Source organism: Tyto alba, unplaced genomic scaffold (assembly GCF_018691265.1).
Source record: "Tyto alba isolate M040663 unplaced genomic scaffold, T.alba_DEE_v4.0 Super-Scaffold_18, whole genome shotgun sequence".
NCBI lineage: Eukaryota > Metazoa > Chordata > Aves > Strigiformes > Tytonidae > Tyto > Tyto alba.
The window spans coordinates 8,239,582-8,262,404 of NW_024881280.1; the positions used below are offsets into that span (position 1 = coordinate 8,239,582).

Genomic DNA, 22,823 nt, shown 5'->3' on the forward strand with positions numbered 1-22,823 from the left:
GACACTGGATTATTTAGGAACTAATCTGACCTGTATGACCCATAGTTCTCCATAGTGCCCCTGAGAGCCTTTCAGTTCTGCCTCTGGCTGTGATAATTGCAGATGTGTGCCTCTCTCTCATCTGCTGAACATGAGGAGCTTTGATTGTTCGGAATAATAGAACTTGTAGTCAGCTGATATTGCTGGTACATTTTGGTTTTGAGGCATTTGTGTTTTCAGAGAAGGAACCATGTAAAGGCCTTTTAATAGGGTTTTGGTTTTGATCCAAGTATGCATTTTATTGTTCAGAAAAGCTTGTGTGAAATTTTTGGAAGGGAAGTTTTAAACTGATTTTACTGTGGAATTTGCAGGGCTTATAGTCATGTTTTAGCTGAGAATTTTTTTTTATTTTAATTTTAAAAGTCACTTTCTCTGTGACTTTCATTGAAGCTCTAGTATAAATAGCAGGAGATAGAAATGTTATCCAAATCAAATTGTCTAAAACTTATATATGTATGCTGAAGAAGCACTGTGTGCCTTCAGATATATTTGGAAAGAAGCGTTCCTTATCACATTCTCATTGAGGCTTTGGTCCAGTCCAGGAAAGCTGTGTGGTCTCTAGGGCTCAGGATGGGGCAGGCTTTTGATGCCAGATCAGAAGTGGTGCCTGAGTCTTTCCTGAACTACTGCAGTTACACCAGGGAAATTCTGAAGTCAGCACCACTGTGATCTTTTGGTGGGGAAAAGCAAGGTAACTTTATTTTTAAAACCCTTAGGCATTTGGGCAGGGTGGATGCCATCTGCCAGTGATCCCTAGCACATAGGATGTTTCATAAATATGCCCCTAAAGCTGAGGGTTTAAGTAGCACAAGATCAGAGTGGGAATGCTGACAACGTGCCTCTTTAAATGGATAGTTGCCATTCCTGTCTGTTTGCTTTGTTTTAAGAAAAGAAAGAAGGGTTGAATTCAGGACATGCAAAAGAATACAGCATACCTAATATCAGATGTTTTAAGACTAGAACTCCATAAAGGCATCTGGCACTTTTAAGTCTATACATGTGTCGTGAAGACTTTCTAACTGAAGGTCCTTCCCTGCCATTGACCCCATACGGGCAGACCCTTCAGAAGCTAGGAACTGAAGTGCAACTGACTCTGCACATGTGTACAGAACAAGATCCAGGCAATGGGGTAATTCCTCAGCAAAGGAAGAAGACAAGAGCAAGGACAATTAAAATCCTTGCTCTAAGTGAGTCACATGTATCATGAGAATTGGATGTGTCTGTAGATGCTATTCTGGGATAGCTACTCTGAAACATTTATTCTGGTATGATGATGCTTTGTTGGGGTTTGGCTGAACCCACTCTCAGCAGAAATTCAACAAAACCCAGAAGTCTTACTCCTTTGCTTTCAAAATGCTCTCATGTGATGCTTATTTGGAAGCAGCTTCTGTGCTTGAAACCCCACCTTACATCACTCTGACTTCCATCTAAGCATGAACAAGAACTGAGGAGGAGTTTTGAGGAGATGTGTGCAACAGAGGGGCTTAGAATAAAATCCAAAGTACATAGAAGAAGGCAAGGCAAGAAAGGAGAAAATAATAAAGTCTGAATTGAGAGACTGACTTGGACAAGCACAACAGTTAAAACTCTCAAGAGCTTGTGAACCTAGGTTTCATTTTCAGGAGTATCTCAGTTTCAAGTCAGAATGATCCTTTTGAAAATCCCATTCAGTTATCTCCCTTTAAGTCACAGGACTGAGTTTGAAAAGCATATTTGAGTTGTAAAAAGGAAGATGTGGAAGCGGGGCATGAATTTTTGCTGGGATAATGCAACTTAACCTTACATTTGTATCAAGCACATGTGACTTCATAATTTGTTTGGCACTTCCTGTGAGGTATGAAAAAATGCCTATCTGACTTCCAAAATATGTTTGGATTCTCTTACTCAGCTCCTTTGAGGATATCAGAACATACTTTTTTCCCCTTACTAATTTTGTCAGTCACCATCTGATGGACAGAGGCTGTCTTTCTATTTGTAGCATAAACCACATTGATAGCAATCTTCACTTCTCCATTTACACCAATGACAGTACATGCAGGCGTTTAGCAAACACATAACTTTGCCTTGCCAAATCACCTCATCATAGTGAGATACTCAACCAGTTAGATGTTAAAATATCTAATAATCCAACCCTTCTTCCTCAATAAACTCCTCAAACACCCGTGATGAATAGAAGCAGAAGGATGCTATCCAAGTTAATATTGCCTACCATGTATAAATGTAATATACCTCACAGAATGAAACATGGTATAACCTCAAATGGACTGTGGTGCTTGAATTTTGTGTGGGCTCCCCTGCTTAGACATACGAGGCTGAGATTGACAAGATGGACACACAAGGAGACATTAGAAAAGATGAAGAGACCGACAAACTCAAATGTCAAAAGTAGATGAAGACAGCCAACATGAAACTGTTTCACTGGAGGCCTCTGCAGACTACAATTAGTTTCATGTTTCTTTTTGTCAGAATACCTCAAAGTTCATCTGAAAGGGTTGGGTAGTTCTTGCTCATCTACTCCTAATAAAAAAGAAATTAATGTTCTGCTGCTATATGGAACGAGAAAAGATAAAGCTACCTTAACCACTTATCATGTTTCAATACTGCCTGATCTCTGTCAGCTGCAGGCAAAGTCGGTCCCTCTCCAGGCTGCTCTGTATTTGGTGGATGAGCTATTTTTATTTCATGAATAATGCTCGGCACTCAACACCCACCAGTGATATCTTACAAATGTCACTAATGATGAGTTTGGAACTCTAGCTCAGGGCCACAGAGTGGGTGCTACTCAGATTTTTTTGTTAGGGATTCTTCATTTGTTCAATTATTGTCCAAAGTGGGTTAGTTCTTTTGGTTCTGTTGACTGAAGGGGTGAGGGGAGGAAGGGGAAGAGGAAAAGAAAAAGGGAGGATAGAGTTTGGTGTTGGTAAGTGTCCTTGATTGGTATTGGGGAATTCTATGCTGGGAGTGCCTCTGAGGTCTATGTGGGAACACTTTTCCGATCTACTTTGATTAAAGATCTGCCCCAAATATGTTTTATATTATTCCTTGTGCCTGAAGGCTAAAAAGGCAGCACGGTGCTCTTATGGTGTGTGGGCTGTGCCTTCTGGTTCTGCGTGGTGCAATCCTTGATACAAACCTGTCTCTTATGTGGTAATTTGCCATATATCAAATTGCTCTCAAACAGGGAGTATCTGTTAAACATTTTTTGTGTGTAAAACAGTTCCAGGGAAGAAATGCTTAAGGGTTGGAAAAATATTTGCCTTTCAGATATGCTCTACCATCTTGACCTTTTCAGTTGATGGGGTCTGAAATTGAAGATGAAGTTTCATTCTACTTGACTTTCTCAGACTCATTTGCTTCTGTTCTGATTTCTGCCATCCTTCCACACATATGAGACGATTGCTGTGGCAGTCTCTGCACACTTTTGTGCAGGGTTTAACTTGCCCTGTTTCTCAGAGATGGGTTTTGTTAGAGTGGGGGCTGTGTGGGCGAGTTGAGGCAGCCTGCCAAGTGTGGATGGAGACGAGGTGGATAACTGCCTGGTCTAAGGATTGAAATAGTGGGCAGTTCTTGAGATAGACCATAATATTCCTTCCAATTCCTGCCTCCCAGGCACGAGTCCATCTCTGCCCTGTCCTCTGTGCCTGCACTCTCATCAGACAGTGACAAGGATGGTGAAGATGAAGGGAATGATGAAGATGAGTTACGCGGGCTGCAGTCTTTCCATATTCAGTCCAACTGCAACACTGAGAGAGACTCAGGTATAAATGGCATGAATGTGAAGTGGGGAGAAGACGAGAGGCACTGGCTAGGGGTAACAAGACATGGGCTGAAAGAGAAAGACCAAGACAGAAATAGATAGATCAACACCAATGGATAATGTGGGTTACCCATTCCTGCACCTGAAGAGTGGGGCACATTTCAGAGTTCTACGATTAGAATCAGTTGCTAAATTGCCAACTTTCTTGCTAGTTCCAACTGGCCAAACAAATTTTGAATTAGTGTCCTGGGCTTGGGTCTACAAGGTATTAGAAGTCTACACACTCTGCACTGTGGCAAGTGTTCTGCAGTGGGTCTGCTGAGTCAGTGAAAATCTTATATAAAACAGTACATCTCCATTAAAATTTTGATACAGTGATTCAGTAGTCTATGGGAAAACATGTGTTGGCAGCGGTCAGATGATTCAAAAGATGTAGGAATGCTGCCTTTGAGGAAAGATGGGGTAAGAGGTCTTTAAAAAGCTGGACTGCTGGCCAAGGATGTCAACTAGGTACATATCTTTTTCCCTTTCCAGATCCAGACATCACCCTCTCGAGAAGCCTTTCCCATTGGGAAATGAGAAGGGTGAGTTGCTAAACCTTCAAATTGTATTTCTTGTCATAGAGAAACTGGAAAAGAAATTCCCATGGAGATTAAAAACTGAATTCACACTGGTGGGAAACCATTGAGAAGAGCCTCTCTGAAGAACGACTTGGGGATAGCAAAATAAAGCCTAGTTTAAAAAACAGTTTCACTTGGGATTTTTATATCAGCATCCTTCCATCAGATGCTATGCTTTTTCCCTTCATATCTGGCCTAAATGTAGTTCTGAAGCTGACCATATATTTGGATTCAACGAGGCATTTAAATGTTCAGTTATGCAAGAAGCAGCAATGGAAGTATCATCTTTACTTGATGCTTTATGATTAAGGGAGAAATTTTAAGCTGTCTCACAGACAGCTTTGGGGCTTTTATGGAGATGGACATAATTGTGTTTTTCTGTGGGTCTTGTGTTCTCTCTCCTGTTTTGCCATCAGCAGAACTCAGTCCCTAAGAATGTCTTTCTTTCCATTTCCTTCAGGCCAAAGAGATAGCAGCAATCCAGCGCTCAGAGGCACCAATGAGCAAGATGCCCCGGCAGCGTGGGCGCTGGTCCCAGCCAACCAGCAACATAGAGATGACTGTGAAATCCATGCTTGATTTGCGTCAGTTGGAGTCTTTCTCCGTTTCCCGTTCTCCGAGTCGAGACTCACTGTCTCAAAACAGCAATGGGGATGACAGAGAAGAGCAGGCAGATCTTCCTGTGCACATCAACAAAGTAAGGGCAGTACTACTCTGTGGAGGTGAATCTACTCTGGGTGCATCTGTGCTGCCTCTCTTTATTATTACCTACATTTATTACTACTTGATGCCGTTCTTTATACCTTTAGAGGTGGCTCTAAATGTCCCCTGAGAAACTTGTTTAGATAATTCTATTGTAGTTAGTACTCCTGCAGTGTGTGACTGCCATTTTATATCAGAAGCCATATGGGATCAAGGTTTCTTTCCAATGACAGGGAAGACCTCATGTTTCCTTTTAGCTCTTCAATTATTTATGGCAAAAATAAGCTGAGAAGCTGAGCTTGGAATTACAGCTTTGTACCCCGTTACCTGTTAGCTCACGCTGCTGGGGTGCAGTTTCTTGACTCCAGTGGCCACTGAAATGTGGCTCATATGATACCTTTAGTTGTGGGCTGTGCTAGATTATAAAGTTCTCTTAATCTTTATATCAGTGGGTCACAGCAAGTAATGCATGCTCATATCTCAGAAAGCTAATGCATGTTTTCCAGTAGCAGTCTGTCCTGATGCCTAACTTCATTAGAGTCTTTCCTTCCTTTGTAACTGCGTGACTGAGAAGAGGATTGGGCTTGTTGCGTGCAGTAAATCAGTGTTTTTCAGCTGTGGCCCACAGACTTCTCTGAACTATGTCTGATCAGCCTATAAAAGGTAATGGAAGAAGCTGCTGCCACACGGCTTACACTCCTGATGTGTGGTCAGAGAGGGATTGGGAGTCCAGTACTTTACCAGAGAATTTTAGGGGATTGCAAGCAGGAAGCTGCCCAGGAAACCACAGCAGTAGTCTGTCAAGTTTAGTAAATAAGGAACAGTAAAGACACAGGAGTGCTGTGTTTTCTGATTTCAGATTTCTGATCATATTCTGTGCTGTAATGCATACTTTCTAGCTCTGCACAGCACTTGCTGACTTAAGAAAAAACACTGGTAATATCTAGGTTTCTCTCTTTTTAAACCAGGTTGGAAGCTCAGTACCTCCCCAAGATAACCGGTCTTGTGTGCGACCCCAAGTGATTCGGCTTGTGTCTTGTGAAGAGGGGATTTTCTCTCAGGAACTGGAACCTTCTGAGAGTGAGGAGTGTGTAATCTACCCTGAGCAAGATGAAATCCACCCCACAGACCCTAGCAGGTTAAAAATAAGCTCTCTGCTGTGCATGGCATAGATGTTTCTATTACAGTTTGCTTGCAGCTTGTGTCATAACTTGGATGAGTTGACTTACTGCCTGATTGATGCCAGGCATGTTTAGTTGAGAGTTTTATGCCAGCCTGATGCTAAAGGAATCTGAAACTAAGAAGGCACCTTTAAAATAATCTTTCCTCTGTGGAAACTGTGCATTAGCAGCCTCCTCCAAGTTGTTTTGTTTTTTGGTTTTTGTTTTTTTTTGAATAAACGACTTGGGAGCAGCCTTTTTGCTTTCTCCCTTATCTGGTTTGAAATAAGTAAGCAAGGGAAAACTGGGAAGCTGAAAAACCACCCAACAGTGACGTATACGTGGCAATGAAATGTCTGCCCAGGAGAAATGACAGGACACTATTATTTATGACAATTTCAAGCCTAATTAAGCAAGAATTCAACAAATGTACTATGTGATGACCCTTTTGTGGGAAATAGAATGGTGTGCATGAGATGGATGGAATTGAAGAGGACACTGGAAACAGTGGAGACCTTTTTTCTTCTTCTGCTATTTCTTTTGCTTTAGTTTCACCTCACTTAATTTTCTGTTTCACTCTCTGCTCCATTTTTTTTTTCCTTCCCTGAATTTTTTTCTTCCATTCTTCTCTTAATCTGATGCTAATAACTTTAATTTCGTCTGTCTCCTCCTGCTCTGTCACAAAGAGTGGGCTGATAGCTTTAGACAGGCTTTTATGCAAGAGTGCATGCCAAGATTTTGCAGTTGGAGCTGCTAGGTTTCTCCTAGTTTCTCTTTTTTTTTACATTTTTAATTTTATTGTGATAACATTTGGACATGTGCTGTTCCATTATGTAAGAATGGGAGGCCCTCTAGTGATGTTGGATACAGACTGGACACATCTCAAAGTATCCAGTTTGCAAGCTGCCAGGGGTAATTGCCATTCAGTTCTGTTGAGTGATTTCTGCATCCTGCCTTTCATTGAAGTACATCTGAAACCGAAGTATTTCATAAAGTGGAAAACCTAAGTCCTCAGGCATAAGGCAAAAGAATGGTGCTGGTGCCGTTTGACAAAAGCAGACTTGTGAAATTACAGCAGAAATCAGGAACCCTGTCCTACAAAGTTGTATGACATTCTTCAGTAAATTAGTCTTGCTCAAATCCAGAATCTTCTCTATTTTGCAACACAGAAGTTGCCCAAAGCAGGAGTTCATAAACATGGAAAAAGTAGTATATTAGGGCTCAAATCTAAGGCAAATTGGAGTGTCTATCATGCAGGTATAGGCCTGGTTTTAGTCCCTTTTTCATTTTGTAGACCTCTACATTTGTTCCTCACCTGTGCTGGAAATCAAGCCAGGGAAGTGCTGTGCTGGTGCATGGTAATCATGGGAAACAGACAAAGCCCAGAAAATCAGACAGTCCCCTTGAGACTTCACTGTCCAAGCTTAATGAAATGCAAAAAATATACTGTATAATGATGAGAGAAATCAACTTCTTTTTCTCTTTAAAGCCTTACTTTTGTAATCAAAGGTGTTACTAACACAGGTAAGGCCTTATTAAAGTTAGAGCGTGCTTCTTTACATGTGAAACAAATATCTCTTCTAGTGCTGTATCTTTCCTGTCTCTCTTGTAGTGAGTTCCAGGTAAAAGCATTGCCCCGTGGGAAGCTAAGTAGAGGCTATCACAGTAATGGATGCCCAGACAAACACAGTCCGGACAGCGCCTGCTCTGTAGATTACAGCAGCAGTCGTCTGTCCAGCCCAGACCATCCGAATGAAGGTAAGATACAAAGACAATATAAATGGATTTATATGTGCTGTGTAACGCTGCAGAAACTTGCTGGGGTGGTTCTGTGCTGTGTTTGTTGGTTGCTATCCTGATCTCTAACACTTGATCTTCTTCATGAGCTGCACCGAGGTCACGCTCCTATTAATCTCACTAGTGTTGCTGTAAAGGTTCAGGTGCATTTGAACAGGCACTTTAGTGAAGCCACTGTAGAAGCAGGAGTTGGTTAAAGTGCACTTTCCTTGTGCACCTTTGGCTTTATTTTACCTTCCTAGGTAAGGAGGCAGGTTCAGTATTGACTATCCTATAGGCCATGCTGTTTGTGGGATATGGTATTTAGAGAATTACACTTAATGCTGACCGACGCTTGCTTTAAAGCTCTAGGCTCAGTTTACCGTCTTTGCTGAATATTTTTTTTTTTTTCAACCTGGCTATTGTTACTGTGATTATGCGATTAGAGCACTAGGATTTTTTGCCTCTTCCCAGATTCTGAAAGCACCGAGCCCTTAAGTGTGGATGGCATCTCAGATCTGGAGGGAGAGGAAGGAGAGGAGGACGTGGGTACTAGCATGCCAGAGGGAGAAATACCCCAGCCACCAGATCAGGAAGAGTTCCTCAAGCAGCATTTTGGGACCCTGGGCAGCGCTGATGGAAAAGGTACAGCTCTCTGCTCATGGGGGCACTTTGTACAGTCACTCCAGATTTATCCCCTGTATAAATCAAGCCAGGCTATAGGTTCTGCTAGGCTTTCGTGGGTGTGTGAGTACGAGGGGGCAAAAATGGGAAGCAATGTAGAGAGGCCTGAAGAAGAATGACACCTGTTAACTCCATTGGTCTCTGTGTAAGTTTGTGTGGATGAGATCGGGGTCTGTGTCAGTTTGGGCTAAGTATTTTCCCTGGAATACTGAAGAGCCCATTCTCTTGTTCCCGGACTAGTTTTCCCTGTTGTACATGAAGTTATTAGCTGTGTGTTCACCCCCCTCCACCCCCCATAGGTAACATGTAGTGGCCTCTAGTGGTATATTAAGGCATAACAAATGCCACAAAAGAAAAGGCTGAAATGCTGGGTGGAGGGAGAGAATAAGAGAAGACATCAGAGTGGCAAAGGAGCTGGTTAATCTTTATCCACCAACTCCAGAACAAAGCGTATCTTTTTAGAATTGATAATGATTGCAGGCAGCAATATCTATGTGAGTTGTCTTCTATTTTTTTTTTTTCTCCTTTGATTGGTTTGTTTTCTTTTTGATGCCAGTGCCTCAGTCCTACAGGCAGGATAGGACACAAAGGGAAGAGAAAAAGGAGGAGGCATACCCTTAGGGAGAGTAGCAGTTTAAAGCAGACTAATCTAAGTAGAACAGAAAAGGCAAAAGCAATGAAATTATTTCATTCTGAGTGGGTGTAGCTAAGAAAATCCCCTTGGATATGCGGGAACATTTGATAATCTCTGTGATAAGAAAATGCATGTGTCAGAATGTTTGTTCTGTAACTAAACTGCTCCCTTTTTCTCTCCCCTTTAACCAAAATTTTTAGGTGGCTCATGTAGGAATCTGGAAAGAACTGAAAACCTCAGCATTTCCTCTCGCTTTCTTTCCCAGTCCCCGGCTCTCAGGTATGGCTCTGCTTGTTTTGAGTGTTTCTGTCGGTCTGTTTTTACTAGTGTGAGTAGGTCTTGTGCCAGGCCCTGGGCCAAAATAGTTAAGCAAACTTCTGGCCTTGGTGTGCCTAGGCACAGCAAAGTGTTAGCACAGCACCTGGCAGGCTGCTGCTTGCAGACCCTTGTGATTTGGACAGGCCATCCTGTGTCACTTTAGCTGTTCTATTTCTTCCTAAAGCAACACTGTTGTTTTGTTCTTTTTCTTCTTTCAGCAACGTGCTTAATTGTTTCATGATTAATGCCTTGACTGAGGAGTCGTTAAGCATCTAATTTACTCTTCACTGTTTATGCTCTGTTTATTCTTTTGCATTTCATTCAGCTTGGACAATGAAAGTAGGCTTGTCAACTTTTTCTTTGTTTTACAGTCCTTTCTTACACAGCTTTGTTTCTCAGCCCCATGGCTTCACAGGGTGCTCTGGTGTCTCATACAAAGCCCAACAGGGAAATTACTCTTCCAAAAAAACCTCAACCCTGAAGCACCCCAAAAGGCCTCTCCAAGCTGTTTCCCTTGTTGTTTTAAAAAAATCCCAACAAAACAAAGAAAGAGACAAAAAAAAAAAAAAAAAAGAGGGGGGGGTAAAAACTTTTGTTGATTTGGGTTCATAAGTGTTTAAAACAATCAAATACTCCTGTATGCCTCCAAAATGACAACCTGAAATCTCAGCTGATATTAATTTAATTGTACAGGACTGAGCAGATTTGGGTGCATCTATGGTTCACCAGCTGTGTCTAGATTCACCATGTTAGGGAATTTTTTTTTGTCATTGCTGTGTTCAGCTGCTGTTTCTGCTGTCAGGAGTGCCTCTTAGTGTGTCTTGCATTGGGACTGTATGTTTTGGAAGAAAGCCAGTGGTTAGCTATTGTGTAAGCTTCTGGAGAGTTACAGTGGTGAGTGAAGGAAGTTCCTGGTGCTCTAGAGATGTAACAAGAGAGGTAGTTTTAGGTTATGAAAACCTCTGGGCTTTTAATCAGTTCAGCTCTTTAAGCATGCCGGATGTTGGCAGAAGTTGCCTCCTTTCTGAAGTAAGCCCACTGTGCTTGTCCAGAGTAGAGAGGAAGAGGAAATTAGGCTTTGCTCTTGAAGATACTGACCAGGTTTCCTAGTAATTACACTTTCATAATGTTAGGAAAATATATTTATTTTCTCTTAGGATATATTGGAATTGAAAAGATTTCAGTGTTAGTAATGAGCTGAGAGAAGAGACCTGACTTGACTTTGCCCAGTCTTCCCTCTGCCTGGAATTTTTCCTTCTCTTTTGCCTTCACCTTTTACAGCGTCTTCCCTGGAAACAGTGACCCAATGTTATTTGTGACTGTGCAGCTGAAGGTCCCAGGGATGAGTAGAATCAAGTGGCAACAGCCTGTGGCATTTTTGACTTGAAAAAAAACAGATAGGGAAGGGCTTTTTATCCCAGAAAAACTGACTTAAGGTGTGTGCCTGTTTGTCCAGGGCAACATACTTATTTGTTTTAACTGGGATTTCTTTATCATGTTCTCTAGACGATTGTCACTCTCTTCGTCAAATCTGATACTGGATTCAAAGCCCATCGAGCTGCCAACCCAGACCAATCGGTTTACACCAAACCTGTTGAAAAATGATGGCAGCAGCCATCCTGGTGATGCACTGGAGAACAGCCAGCTCTTGGAGAGTGTAAATTCAAATCGGGCTGTTTATGTCCACAAAAAACACAGATCATCTTTGGAGGCCAGCAGAGTTGGTATGGCTCCTGGACGGGTTATTGCGTCTTTTCCAGAAGGCCCTGTGAATGCAGTGATGAGAAAGGCGCAGTCAGTTCACGACCTCGTTCATGAGGGTAAGGACACAGGTTGGAATGATGGTATAAACCCAAGAGTGAAAAGGGGAGATTTGAGCTTGAGTAGAGATTTAAATTAAGCTTATGTCTTTCTGCGTTCCGAGCTACAGGCTTTGTATGTCTTCTAATTCTTAGCCTGTCAAGGGAAAATATTTTTAATTTGTAATGCAGATGCTGGTCTCCTAATTGTCAGTCTCTGAGATTTGTTTGGCAGCTGTGGGAGGAGCAATGCCAAGGGTGAAATGAACTATTTGCAAATAAATTATCTGTTGCTATGGGTGGTTGCTCCAGGCCAAGACTGAAGCTCCCCCGGGTGGGTAGGAGAGAAAAAGGGAAGGAGGGGACAGTAACAGGGAGCTTACTGTGTCCATGCCCTCTGTGTGAAAGAACTCCATTTTTGAAACAATCAACTCCTGAACCATCAATAAGCACTTGGTTTGTTTTAAAAGAAATAAACCTCATCACCGCGACATCATGTATAAGTTTTTGCCTGCTCCCTCTGGCCTCTCAGTTAATGGTCACAGTGGTCTGAGGCCTTCTGGCCATACACTTTAAGAACAAGTATCTCATCAGGTAAGCAGCAGTGTGTGAGCAGGATGAGGGATGGGCAAAAAAGCAAGCTGCTGAGGCTTGGTGATACTAACCTGAAGTAGTGATTCTGTACACCTCTCCCAGGGGCTGAGCTGAGGCACATAGGCTGGAGCAGCTCTGTTACTTTCCAATTTTGGAATTCACTGCAGGCTCTTGTCTATTTTTGGTATGTTTGTCTGTTTAATTTTCACAGATAAGGGTCCTGGAGTGATATCCTCTGCCAAGCAGCATCCTCAGACTCTTTTGGTGGTTGAGAAGGATCCCAGACCTAACAATTGCAGGGTGTTATCAGCCAGTATGTTGAAGATGGATGGATCTGGTGCTCTGCTGGCCAAAGATGTCAGGGCTGCAAAACCAAAGTCCTACATGAACCCCACAACCAGCTTCCGGGCTAAGATGTCGAGGAGTGTATCTGTAGGGGAAAACCTGTACCTTGGTTACTCCACCGAAATGTTGACTGATGGGAGGACTAGCCCTCCAGTGGCAGAGAAGACACTGTTTAGTTCCACAGCAGATGCTGAGAAGATTAAGCTACCAGTGAAAGAAAATGTTCCAGTGAAGCCAGCACTTCAGCCAGTTGTAAACTGCTCATCTCCCAAGTCCTTCCACAGCAAGTTGGCATCATCAAACCGAGCACATCTGATTCTTGACATTCCCAAGCCATTGCCTGATAGGCCCACGCTGGCCTCCTTCTCACCCACTACCAAAACAAAAACCCTGCTTGAGCCACAGTCTCCGCAGTCACCTGCTGGGGCCTGTAAAAAGAAACCCTCTCTTCCTGAGGTCCGAGCCTCCAAGAGGGAGAATCAAAGTGCTGGGCCTCTGGTTCCTGGCAGAGAGATCCCAACAAGACTTGCTAAGGAGAGCCCAGTGGAGAGTCCAGTCTCCAAGACAGGTTGCCAGGATGAGCCAGGGGTCACTAATTCAAAACTGAGGGAGTTGTCAGAGGGCCGGCACCTAAGGTCTCCTGAGGGCACACTGCCCAGGGGCAGGGAGTGGATCACCAGCATCGCCTGTGTGCTAGACAGCCAACCTGGACTTTGCCCACTAGACCCCATCAGGCCGAGGTCTCCTACATCCATAACTACCTTGGCACAGGTCTCAGGTGTGCATGGATACTCATCTCTTATCTTCCCCCTTCTGTCTCCTGTCTTTGTGAACCGCCTCACGATTCCATCACATTTCTTTACGTCCAGCTTCTGGCCTGTCTCATCCTGTCTGCACCTGTCTCGTTCCATAAGCCATCCCCTCAATGGTGAGACACTTCTTCAACCTGACATCTTTTTCTCAGTCTTTAATTTCCATTTCCTCTGGGTCTTATGTCTGAAGGTCCTTTTTAGCTGAACGTTTTGTAGACCCTGGCACTCTCATGTTTTCAGTCATACAATTACCTGTAGGGGCTCAAACCTGTTTCTGGTCAATGCTAAAAGTTGATGTGCTGGGAATCCCCATGAGTTGTGTAGGTTACAGCCCCCACACCAGTCGTGGAGCATATCTGACCAGCAGATGAAGGTGCAGGCCAACATGTGCTAGCTGAACCTAGCAAGCACAGATAATAGTGACCATGAAGTTATGCCAGGCAGCTCAGGCTTTACTTCATTAATGTGAAGGTGTGCAGCGTCCAGAAGGGTTTGCATACAGTTTTCTCATATGAAATAAGACTTGACCAAGGTGAGTGCCTTGAAGTAGCCACCTGTGAGAGTGAGAATGTCTCTGTGCTGCTATTACTCTGCTTTGAGAACGTGTCTGCAAACTGGGTATGCAATGCACATGCAGGCCTAGCCTTTGGGTTTGAGCATAAAGAACACAGATTAATTTTTGAACCATCTCCAGTTTGGAGAAAAAGGTATGAGGTGGGAAACTGTTTTACCTGATGAATACAGCTCTTGTTAAAGGACCTGGTTTAAAGTACTTCAGTCAGATGAAAACTAGCAGGTAACTTCAAACTGAAGCAAAAATCCTGCCCTCCAAGGCAGGAAAGCCTCCAGTGGCAGAGAAGACACAGTTTAGTTTCTCCAGAGATTTTTCTTCTGTGTTACAACCTGAAAGGAAATACATCTCCCTGAAGTACTCAGCTTAGTTGTGTAGTAGGAAGCTGGATGTTAACCACTGCATTGATACCTTGTACCTTCAGAGGGCTATACAGTGCACAGTTTTTAAATCCCTTTTGTGATGTTGTTCTTATTCATATCTGAGAAGGGGCACCTCTGTAATCCTCTGATCAGTTCCTTTCTGTGGTGCCAGATTGCTCCACCATTCGTTGCAGTGGCTAAGTGCAGTACCTCTGCACTGAAGCATTGCAGAGGGGTAACGTGGTTTTGATGCGCTGTTACTTTTCTTTCTGCATTTCTAAAAGGGTCAAACACCCTAAGATTAAAGCACTGTTATGTAAAACAGGAAATGTGGTGTTTTGTCTGAGGGACCTGCTGTCCTTATACCATAGGGTAGCTGCTCTACAGAACAGCAAGTGTGTCTGAAACTTTCAGACCCTACCCCCCCAGTGGTAAGGTTTCCTCCAACAGAAGTTGCAGCCTGGAGCTGTGGAATCACATTCTACAGCAGAGAAGTAGCAGACCAGTTGTCTGTACTCCTTAGGCTGAGTTTTCTCTTCCAGACTTGGGAATCAAGCTACATATCACATGGGTTTTGGTCAGTTGCTAGGAATCTTTGTTTCCAGAAAAGAGCAATTTTTTTTGCACCAGTGATTTTTTTTTTTTTTTTTTTTCAAAGCAGCTTCCAATACATAACACGCCCTGACAGAATATGTAGCAGCACCCTTTAATGAGTTAGGATGATTTAGTACAGTGGATCTGCAATTTCTTTTTTTCTCAGCAGACAGCTGTCAGCCATCAGCTTCTTGCAGACCATGTTTCCCAGATTTTTAGTGGTAGATGCTGGAAAAGCTGTTCAGATCCAAGCTAGCTATTGCTGTTAACAATTTATTGTGGCTTCTGTGGATCACAGCGTGGCAGTTTAGATTAGAACTGTAGGGTTGACAGAGACCTGTTCTGCTTCTGCGACTCGCACTGTGACTTTGGGTTTCCACTTAATTTTTCCGTCCTTCCGTTTTCCTGCCTGTATAACAGCTGCAGATAAAGAGACTTAATTGGTTTTGTTAAAGCATTTTGACATCTACAGTTAAAATGCTGTAGATGTGCTTAATACTGTTGCTGTGTTTAATATTCTCTGCTGGTTTCTGAAGAGCTCTGCTCTGCACACCCAAGAGGCAGAAAATGCCTATTACTCAAGTATTTATGTTATGTTTGTGGCCTTTCTCCAGACGGGCAGCTCACAGAGCTAGAAACCAGCATAAAAAGAATGAACAGAGGAGAAATCCAGAAATAATCATGAGAAGAAGCATCTGGGTTTAAAACAAAAAGAAGGGAGGAGGGAGGCAGCAAAAAAAAAAAAAAAAAGGTTAAAAAAGGGCAAGAATCTTGGACTACAGTGAAGCCCACTGTGCTGGGAACAAAAAACGCAGATGGAAGGACTTGTTCATGCCCCTTTGTTCTTCTAGATGTGTTTGTTTATGTATAAATAAATGTTTTTGTAGGTGTATTTGTTTATAAATCATCTAGATGTATTCATAAAATTAGCTAAAGTTCCCTCCAGCCTGTTCAAAGATGACATTCTTAGAATTGCAGAAATAATAGTGCTGATGTGACCGAGTTTTGTTTTTAGGTAACTAAAGGAAGTTGAATCGCCTTTGTCTAGGCCTTTGCAAATTGAAGATAACAGCAGGTTGTGTGTGTGTCTATGTCTTTGTTCATGGTTTATGTCTAACTCATGAAAGTGTTTATTTTATTAAGACATTGCAGGCCTTCAACTCTGATGCTTTGGACATAATATCTGGTGGGGACAGGCAGAAGATGGTGTCCTTCAGCTGCTTGCTTTTATTTTTCATTTTCAAATTATGGTGTATCAGCAGTTCATATCCTGGGTTGCTCAGAAATGTGATTCTGTTGTGATTAAGTTTGTTTGTCGACACTTCTCTGGGCCTCCGTCCTCACTAGAGAACACTGTAATAATTCAGTATAATCCTTCATCCTCAGCACTCAGTTGTACCCTGTACAGAAGGATACATGAGGGGGAGCGTGTAGACTTCTGACTAGGTGGAGGCTAAATTAGAGGCTCCTCGATCAGTCTCTTTTGCCACTGGAAGCCTTCATTCAAACTTGACTTTAAATATAATGGAGAATGACATGGGTAATCTGTGACTATCCTTGACTGTAACAAAACATGTGCAGTCCAAGAAAAACCATTGCTGACTTTGGAGAGGCTAAAGAGTGGAGAAATAGGAATGTTTGAAACAAGCAGCATCTCTAGGTAGTATGAAGGAAAGCTCATGTAGAACTTACCAGTTTAATGAGTGGCTCGAACCAGCCCTAAAAATTCAATGAGAAGTGTGTGCACATAGTCTTTCAAGTATCTATTAAAAAAAACCCATGATGTTTTCTTACCTGACTGTGAGATGGTGGATATTGGAGTGTGTCTGTGCCTTAGTTTGTTTTTTTATTTTTTTCCTCCCCTTCAGAATCGTGCATCAGTGTAGAGCAGTGTGAGCACGTGGTACTGGAGCTCCAGGACAGCATGCGCAAAGCCATTCATCTCTACCGCATGGTGAGTGCCCTCGGACACAGCGCAGTTGCAGCAGGCTGGCTTTGCAGCCTGCGGGCATCGGATGTGTGGGCTCGCTGGCTCGAGTTGTTCTCTCTTGACTGGGTGTTCAGCGACACAAGCTGCCTGCTGTCCACTTGAATGCACCTTAAGTTTGAACTGGGGAGGCAGGAACTCCTGATTTCCCACTTTTGGATTTTCCAATGGCTTGCTATGGTTCTTTAAGCAAATCAGTTCACATTTCAGTCTGTTTAGCCTAAACTGAAGGTAACAGTATGCTCTTTTTCAAAGGGGTATTAGGGAATTAGTTAATATTTATACAGTGCTTGAGAGATACAAAATACCACAGGAGTTTCAAGTTTTATTATCCCCATCTGTTCTCTGTCTTTGATGCCTGGGAAAAGGATTAGTAAATGAGATACCATGGGAACCCAGCTGTGAGGGGGAACATGCAACCACTCACCTGTCTTTGTCACCGCCAGACCGGAGTCACACGCAGAGCAATGTAACAGCTCTTGGCTTCTTCGCTTAGCTCTGGTCTGTCAGGTCGGCTGTAATGAGTGTGAAACTGCCACAGTGAGCTGCTGCCCTGTGCTGCTCTGCGGCTCTGGCCTCAGCGCTTCCATTAGCTCTCGACCTTGCTCTGTTCCTGTGACCAGCCGCATCTGGCAGACAGGAAGAAAAAGAGACTGTGGCCCTGTGCTGCAGCTGGGAAACATAGCACCTGCTTAGGCCTAGTATATAAGGGGAAGACTACTCAAAAATGTGCTTCCCAGCTCTATCATGTTGGAGTAATGCCTCTGGATGTTATGTGACCAGCAGTATTGGATGCATGCTCTGATATGTGACTAAATCGGCAGTCTCAAATGTTGGAGAAAAGGACACTTGAATAGTCTGCAAATCTTCATGGCTTTGTTTCCCCAAAGGGCTGAAACTGCTTACATGGTGCTCTACCTAAACCCCAATGCATTCTTTGTTTTTTCTTTTCCTTCTCTATTTTCAGGTGTTAAATGACAGAGAGTCTTCTACTGACAAAGATAAAATGGCGGGCCTCCTGACAGAAACATTCTCCTCAATGAAGAAAGAATTGGACTCTCTGAAGGATGAAGAAGAGCTGCCAGCAGTCAAGGAGGCACTGGCGAAGCCACAAGATACCACTAGCCCACTGAATGAGGGATGTGGTGCCAATCTACCAAGTCCCAAGAGTTTGGGAGATGAGCAGACACTAGCTTTGCTGGAACAGTACTCAGAGCTGTTGCTACAAGCTGTGGAACGACGCATGGACAAAAAACTCTGAGGGGTGGCTTTCAGGTGTTTGTGAATACACAGGAATAATCCCAAGAGGAGGACCACAGAGAGAGCTTCAGACTGATGCTATCATCGCACTGGTCTAGGGCTGGTGGGGAGACCTTTTAAATTTATTTCCTCAGGCCCCTACAACTGACTTGCTCTAATTCTTAGCAATGTGCTGGCCACAATTTTAATATTTTTTTTCCCCAGTGGTCTTCAACTTCTTGTCTCTAGACAAAGTCTTGAAAGAGGAGTTTGGAGAAATTGCCTTGAAATTTCTTCATAGCCAGGAGGTCAGAATGTTTGGCACCTAAATAAACAAGGAAAATCCAGTTTATCCAAGAAATTCTGAACTGCTGACTAAAAACAAAGGAGTCCAAGTGAAGCCAATCCCTTCCTCACCAAGGCTTCATGAGACTCAAGAAGCAGACTTTTTATGGGTTTATTTATTAATTTATTTTTCTGACTGTTGCTCTACGTCACATTTGTGGCCATTATCTTTGTCCTTTAACAAAAACTGTCAATCCCTTTGCCATATCCCAGCGAGAAACAATCTCTGTATTATAAACCCCCAACAGGGAGACAGGCTGGAGTGTCTGTGCAATTAATGAACTGTTTTCTGCTTGAATCTTGTCTTGCTGTTCTTTCTTTTCCTGCCTTAGTTTTGTTACCTGGAGTAGTCCTACTGTTGTCATGACGACCCTGTCTGCTTTTCTCTTGTTTCAAGACAGTCCCCACACTGTATTTTATCTGCATTCACCTCCAGGGGAAGGCTCTGCAACCCTTGGATCATGCTTTGGAGATTACTTATTTAATTCGGCAGTGATATTTTTAATCTGGAATTTGATGTTACATTGATCCTTCAGACTAGGTTTTCTGCAGACATTTTAAAAACAGGATTTAGATACACATGTGAAAGTTTGTCTCAGCCACCTTTCATGATTAGGAATTGGATATTGTCTTTGATGTTATCATTACTGGGAAATTTGGGATGATGATTTATTTGTTGAGAAGTGACATGGAAAAGCTGGTTTCCATCTGTTACAGTGTAACTCTGGATTTGGGAGATCTTCAGTGCAATGGCTCATCCATGTAATTTGTTCATTTCACTGTGATAGGAAAATGTTTTCTTCTTGCTTTTCCAGGAAAACAGAATATTTACATCCCAGGAAAGATGGGATTCTCTTACCTTTTATAAAGCTATTTCAGCTACCCACAGAAAATGGTTTCTTAAGAACATCAAACAAGATATTTTGGGATGTGATTACTACCATTTCCCTTGTCCCCAAACTCTTTGCTTGTCATTAATTTCTGGTCTGAGAAACAGAAAATCTTCCCTTCTTGCATTCGTGTGTGCAATACTCTTCCCACCCTCCGGAGCTTCTCTAAGCCTATGCTAACTTGTGTGTGTTGTGGCTTAAAACTGTCCAGTGGTGGTTTTTTGGTCAATGATAAGCTAAGAAAAAAAAATAATTTCAAACCAATGAAATTCTTCAGCACCTTCCCCTATATTCCCACTCCTTTCCACAACAGGGACAGACACACAAAATGCTTTATTTCTCCCTTCATCTCCAGTCAGCCTTGTATTTATTTTAAGGCAGAGCAGTATAATCCCAGTTTATAAAACTAATGCAAGCAACAAGCTTTCAGTGGGAGAGAGACCACTAGCATCTGTGGTAATCACTCAGAGGCAGCCACGCTGCGTCACTTGGTTTCGCAGGTTACAGGCTTGAAGCAGTTTTCTTTCATTTTACTGTCCTGGCTGTCATCTCTTTGAATCCCCATGGCACTCAGAAGTGTGCTCTGTTGACTTCTCTGTCTTTCTGTGACTGGAGATCTACAGTGCAGCCTTTTTTCTACTGGGTGGGCCAGACTGCTGTAGAATGACCTGTTTCTTCCAAATAACTCCAGGGCTGAATAATCTGCAGTTCTCTATCTCCCCCTGACAGGTTTGCTGGCTGATCACCACTGCCGAATGCTTCAGGGCTTGGCAATATGGGGAGCACTTTGAGAGCTTTTCAGCTACTTCTGCCTGTAATTTAAATCTGCCTAATCACATTTCAGGTGTCCTTGCTAACCTTTCCTTCCACGGGCCTGTACTGAAACTTTAAAAGTGTTAATTTTCTAGTCCTCTGTCAGCATTGCACTGTGCTGAAGCAGCTGGAGTGCTCAGTCCCATGGGCAGCTTCTCATGCACAGGCAGCTTTTGCAAAGGAAAGCAAGTTGAAAACCAGAGAGGAAATTTCTGGCAGTTTTCTCAAGTGAAAAGGTGTGCTGGAGATGCTGCGAGTGGAATGTATGATGGCAGTCATGTTGGGTCTGTGATGGAGTTGGTGTGGATCAGGCTTGCTTTTGAGGTGATTAGTTCCTCCACTTTCAGACTGTGAACATATGTCCCAGCATACAGGAAATTTCTTGCTGTACTGGGACCACAAGACACTCAGGTAAAATAGCAGTCCCTTCAACCCAGGTATCTTTTGGTACTGGCGATAACGGTTTGAGGGTCCTTTATATTACTTCCCTGTGCAATTTTATTCCATTTTATTATTTAAACTTGGAGGTAGTGACAAAAAGGGTCAGAGATGATACAGAAGAGCCAGTGGTGAGAATGAAATATCCATTAAGGTAAAGAGCAACAACCAGTGAAGCTGGCATAGAGATATGAAACAAAGCTCTGCAGAAACAAGTCATGTGAAGCAAATCTGATTTTTAAGCTGATCAGAGTGGGTTTTGCTTCCTGGAATGGATTTTGCTTGGGGTCACGGCTGCATGCGGGAAACCAGAGGTAAAATCTGATCAGAGTGATGGTAAAGAGAAGTGTCAGGCAAGTAGATCAGCTGGAGGATGGTTGCGTAGTTTAAAATAAATTAGAAGAGTATATGTAGGACACTCAGGAAAACAGAGTAGAGGTAGACATGGTCTTGGCCTGAGGGACACTGTTTGGCCAATACCTGTGAAAGGTAGATACAGAAAGGCTTCCAGAAAGTAGATTTAGGACTGAGATGGTGATCTGTAATTAAGGAATAAATTGGGAGGGTTTGGGTTTTTTTTTTAAAATATGTCTTATTGGGCCTCTTGTTTCTTTGCTTGCTGTCCTCTAAGCAACTACTTTTTCTTAAACAGCAAACTCGTGAGCTTGTTTGCCCAAGACTTGGATGTTACAAATTGAGTAGTAGAAGTCCAGTAATGGAGATGCTGGTGCCCCAAGTTTGTTGCTGAGAGGGGTGAGGAGATGGTGTTGCTCCTTGTTATTTGAAACTGGTCCAACTGATTCTTCCCTGCTAACTTCCTATTGCTGGCAGTAGGAAATACTCCTCAAAATTCTAGTTTACAGAACAAAGAGAACATAAATGTGTTACATTTTGTTGCACCTTGTGAATATGTTTCACCACAGGCCAGGTAGAGAAATACGGAATGGTAACTGCCTGGGAAGTGAAGAGGCTTGTGGGAGGAGGTAATAAGCTTGAGTCTATCCCTCTTTACTGGTTTGTGTGGGTGTTAGCATAGGCACAACCAGGTACCTGTATTAAGACAAGTTATTTGTTTAACATAAAGCCTGAAAAAATAATTTGGATCTACCTATCCTCTTTATATATATTTTGTCCCCTCCAACCCAACATTCCTGGTCAAAATGAGAATAGTTGTTGGGGGTTTTTTGTGTGTGTTTTTTTTTTTTTTGTTTGTTTTGTTTTTTTTTGTTGATGGTGATGGTGGTTGGTTGGTTGTTGTTTTTTTTTTTTTCCCATCTTGTAAATAGTATTACTTTGCCTGTGGGACACCCTGAGTTCATTCTTGGGCTCTCTTGAACTGGTGCAGTAGGAAGGGCTGCAACCTGAGAGGGCAGCAAACTCTGTTTTGTTTCCTGCTGCAGGCAGGTAACACCTTTCTCCTCCCCGTCCCTCAGCAGCACCCAGGAGCTGGGTTAGGGGGGTTTGCGTTTCCTCCAGCTCCTCTCTCAGGTTGTCGGCTCCTTTCCACGGGACCTCCCAGGCGGTGGTTGGGGCAGGCCTTACAGCAGCCCCCTCCCCAGTCCCCCCTTCTGCAGACTTCATTGCTACTCAGAGGAATTGGGACGTTTCTTTCCGGGAGTAGAAACATACAAACTTAATTTTTTAAAAAGAAAGAATATGTATATAATTATATATAAAGAAAAAAATGGAATACAGGTATTTAAACACCATCAGTAAATTCATGCATGTATACGATGTCTTCCCCCCCCCCCCCCCCCCCCCCGGTTGGATGTGTAGCATCCAGGATACTAAATGACAAAAACCTCATTAAAATAAAAGACTAGAAGCCCCCGAGTGAGCAGGTGCTTCCTTCTCTGGGTAAGACCAGCATGTCCCAGATCCCAGACCCTGTGTGTAAATAACACGGGGCTGGGGGGCGGCTGGGGCCGTATTGGTCTGGGTACCTTGCTGTAGAGCATGGAGGGGGAAAGGCGCGGGGCAGCAGCAGCGTTAGGAAAAAGCCATGTCCACTCCGCGTGTCTTTCGTGCACCCGGCAGGCAACTCTTCTCCAACACTACCTTTTTCCTTCAGACTTAAAAAAAAAAAAAATCCCTTCTCCTTTATTTATAAATGTGTGTTTTTATACTTTTGGCTTTAGGTAAAATAATCCTTTAAAATGTCTTTTTTTTTTATTTTGAAAAAACTATAATAAAGATCATTTGTTGGGTTTTTTTTGCACTGTGAGGCTCCCCCTCCCGTCCCCGTCTCCCCCGGGAGCTGTTTTTAACTCTGTATTCATTTGTACTCCGTGTCTTAAACTGTTCCAATAAAAATGTGACCATTTGTTACCGAGCCGCCGTGGAG

The 22,823-nt window shown here is 42.9% G+C and overlaps 1 protein-coding gene across 8 annotated transcripts in view; it reads left to right on the plus strand.

Moving 5' to 3' along the window:
* Positions 1-22,811, plus strand: part of MAPKBP1 (mitogen-activated protein kinase binding protein 1) — a 104,308-nt gene extending 81,497 nt beyond the window's left edge. For 6 of the 8 annotated variants that reach the window (XM_042790826.1, XM_042790827.1, XM_042790828.1 and 3 more), the window contains 11 exons: positions 3,649-3,797; positions 4,331-4,380; positions 4,877-5,113; positions 6,087-6,256; positions 7,891-8,036; positions 8,529-8,699; positions 9,573-9,651; positions 11,197-11,510; positions 12,295-13,356; positions 16,636-16,721; positions 17,722-22,811. In XM_042790826.1, coding sequence (XP_042646760.1) covers positions 3,649-3,797; positions 4,331-4,380; positions 4,877-5,113; positions 6,087-6,256; positions 7,891-8,036; positions 8,529-8,699; positions 9,573-9,651; positions 11,197-11,510; positions 12,295-13,356; positions 16,636-16,721; positions 17,722-18,015 — 2,758 coding nt within the window. In that variant the 3' untranslated portion in view covers positions 18,016-22,811. The remainder of the gene's footprint in view (positions 1-3,648; positions 3,798-4,330; positions 4,381-4,876; positions 5,114-6,086; positions 6,257-7,890; positions 8,037-8,528; positions 8,700-9,572; positions 9,652-11,196; positions 11,511-12,294; positions 13,357-16,635; positions 16,722-17,721) is intronic. The other 2 variants (XM_042790830.1, XM_042790831.1) reach the window with 2 other exon arrangements.
* The last annotated feature ends 12 nt before the right edge of the window (positions 22,812-22,823 follow it).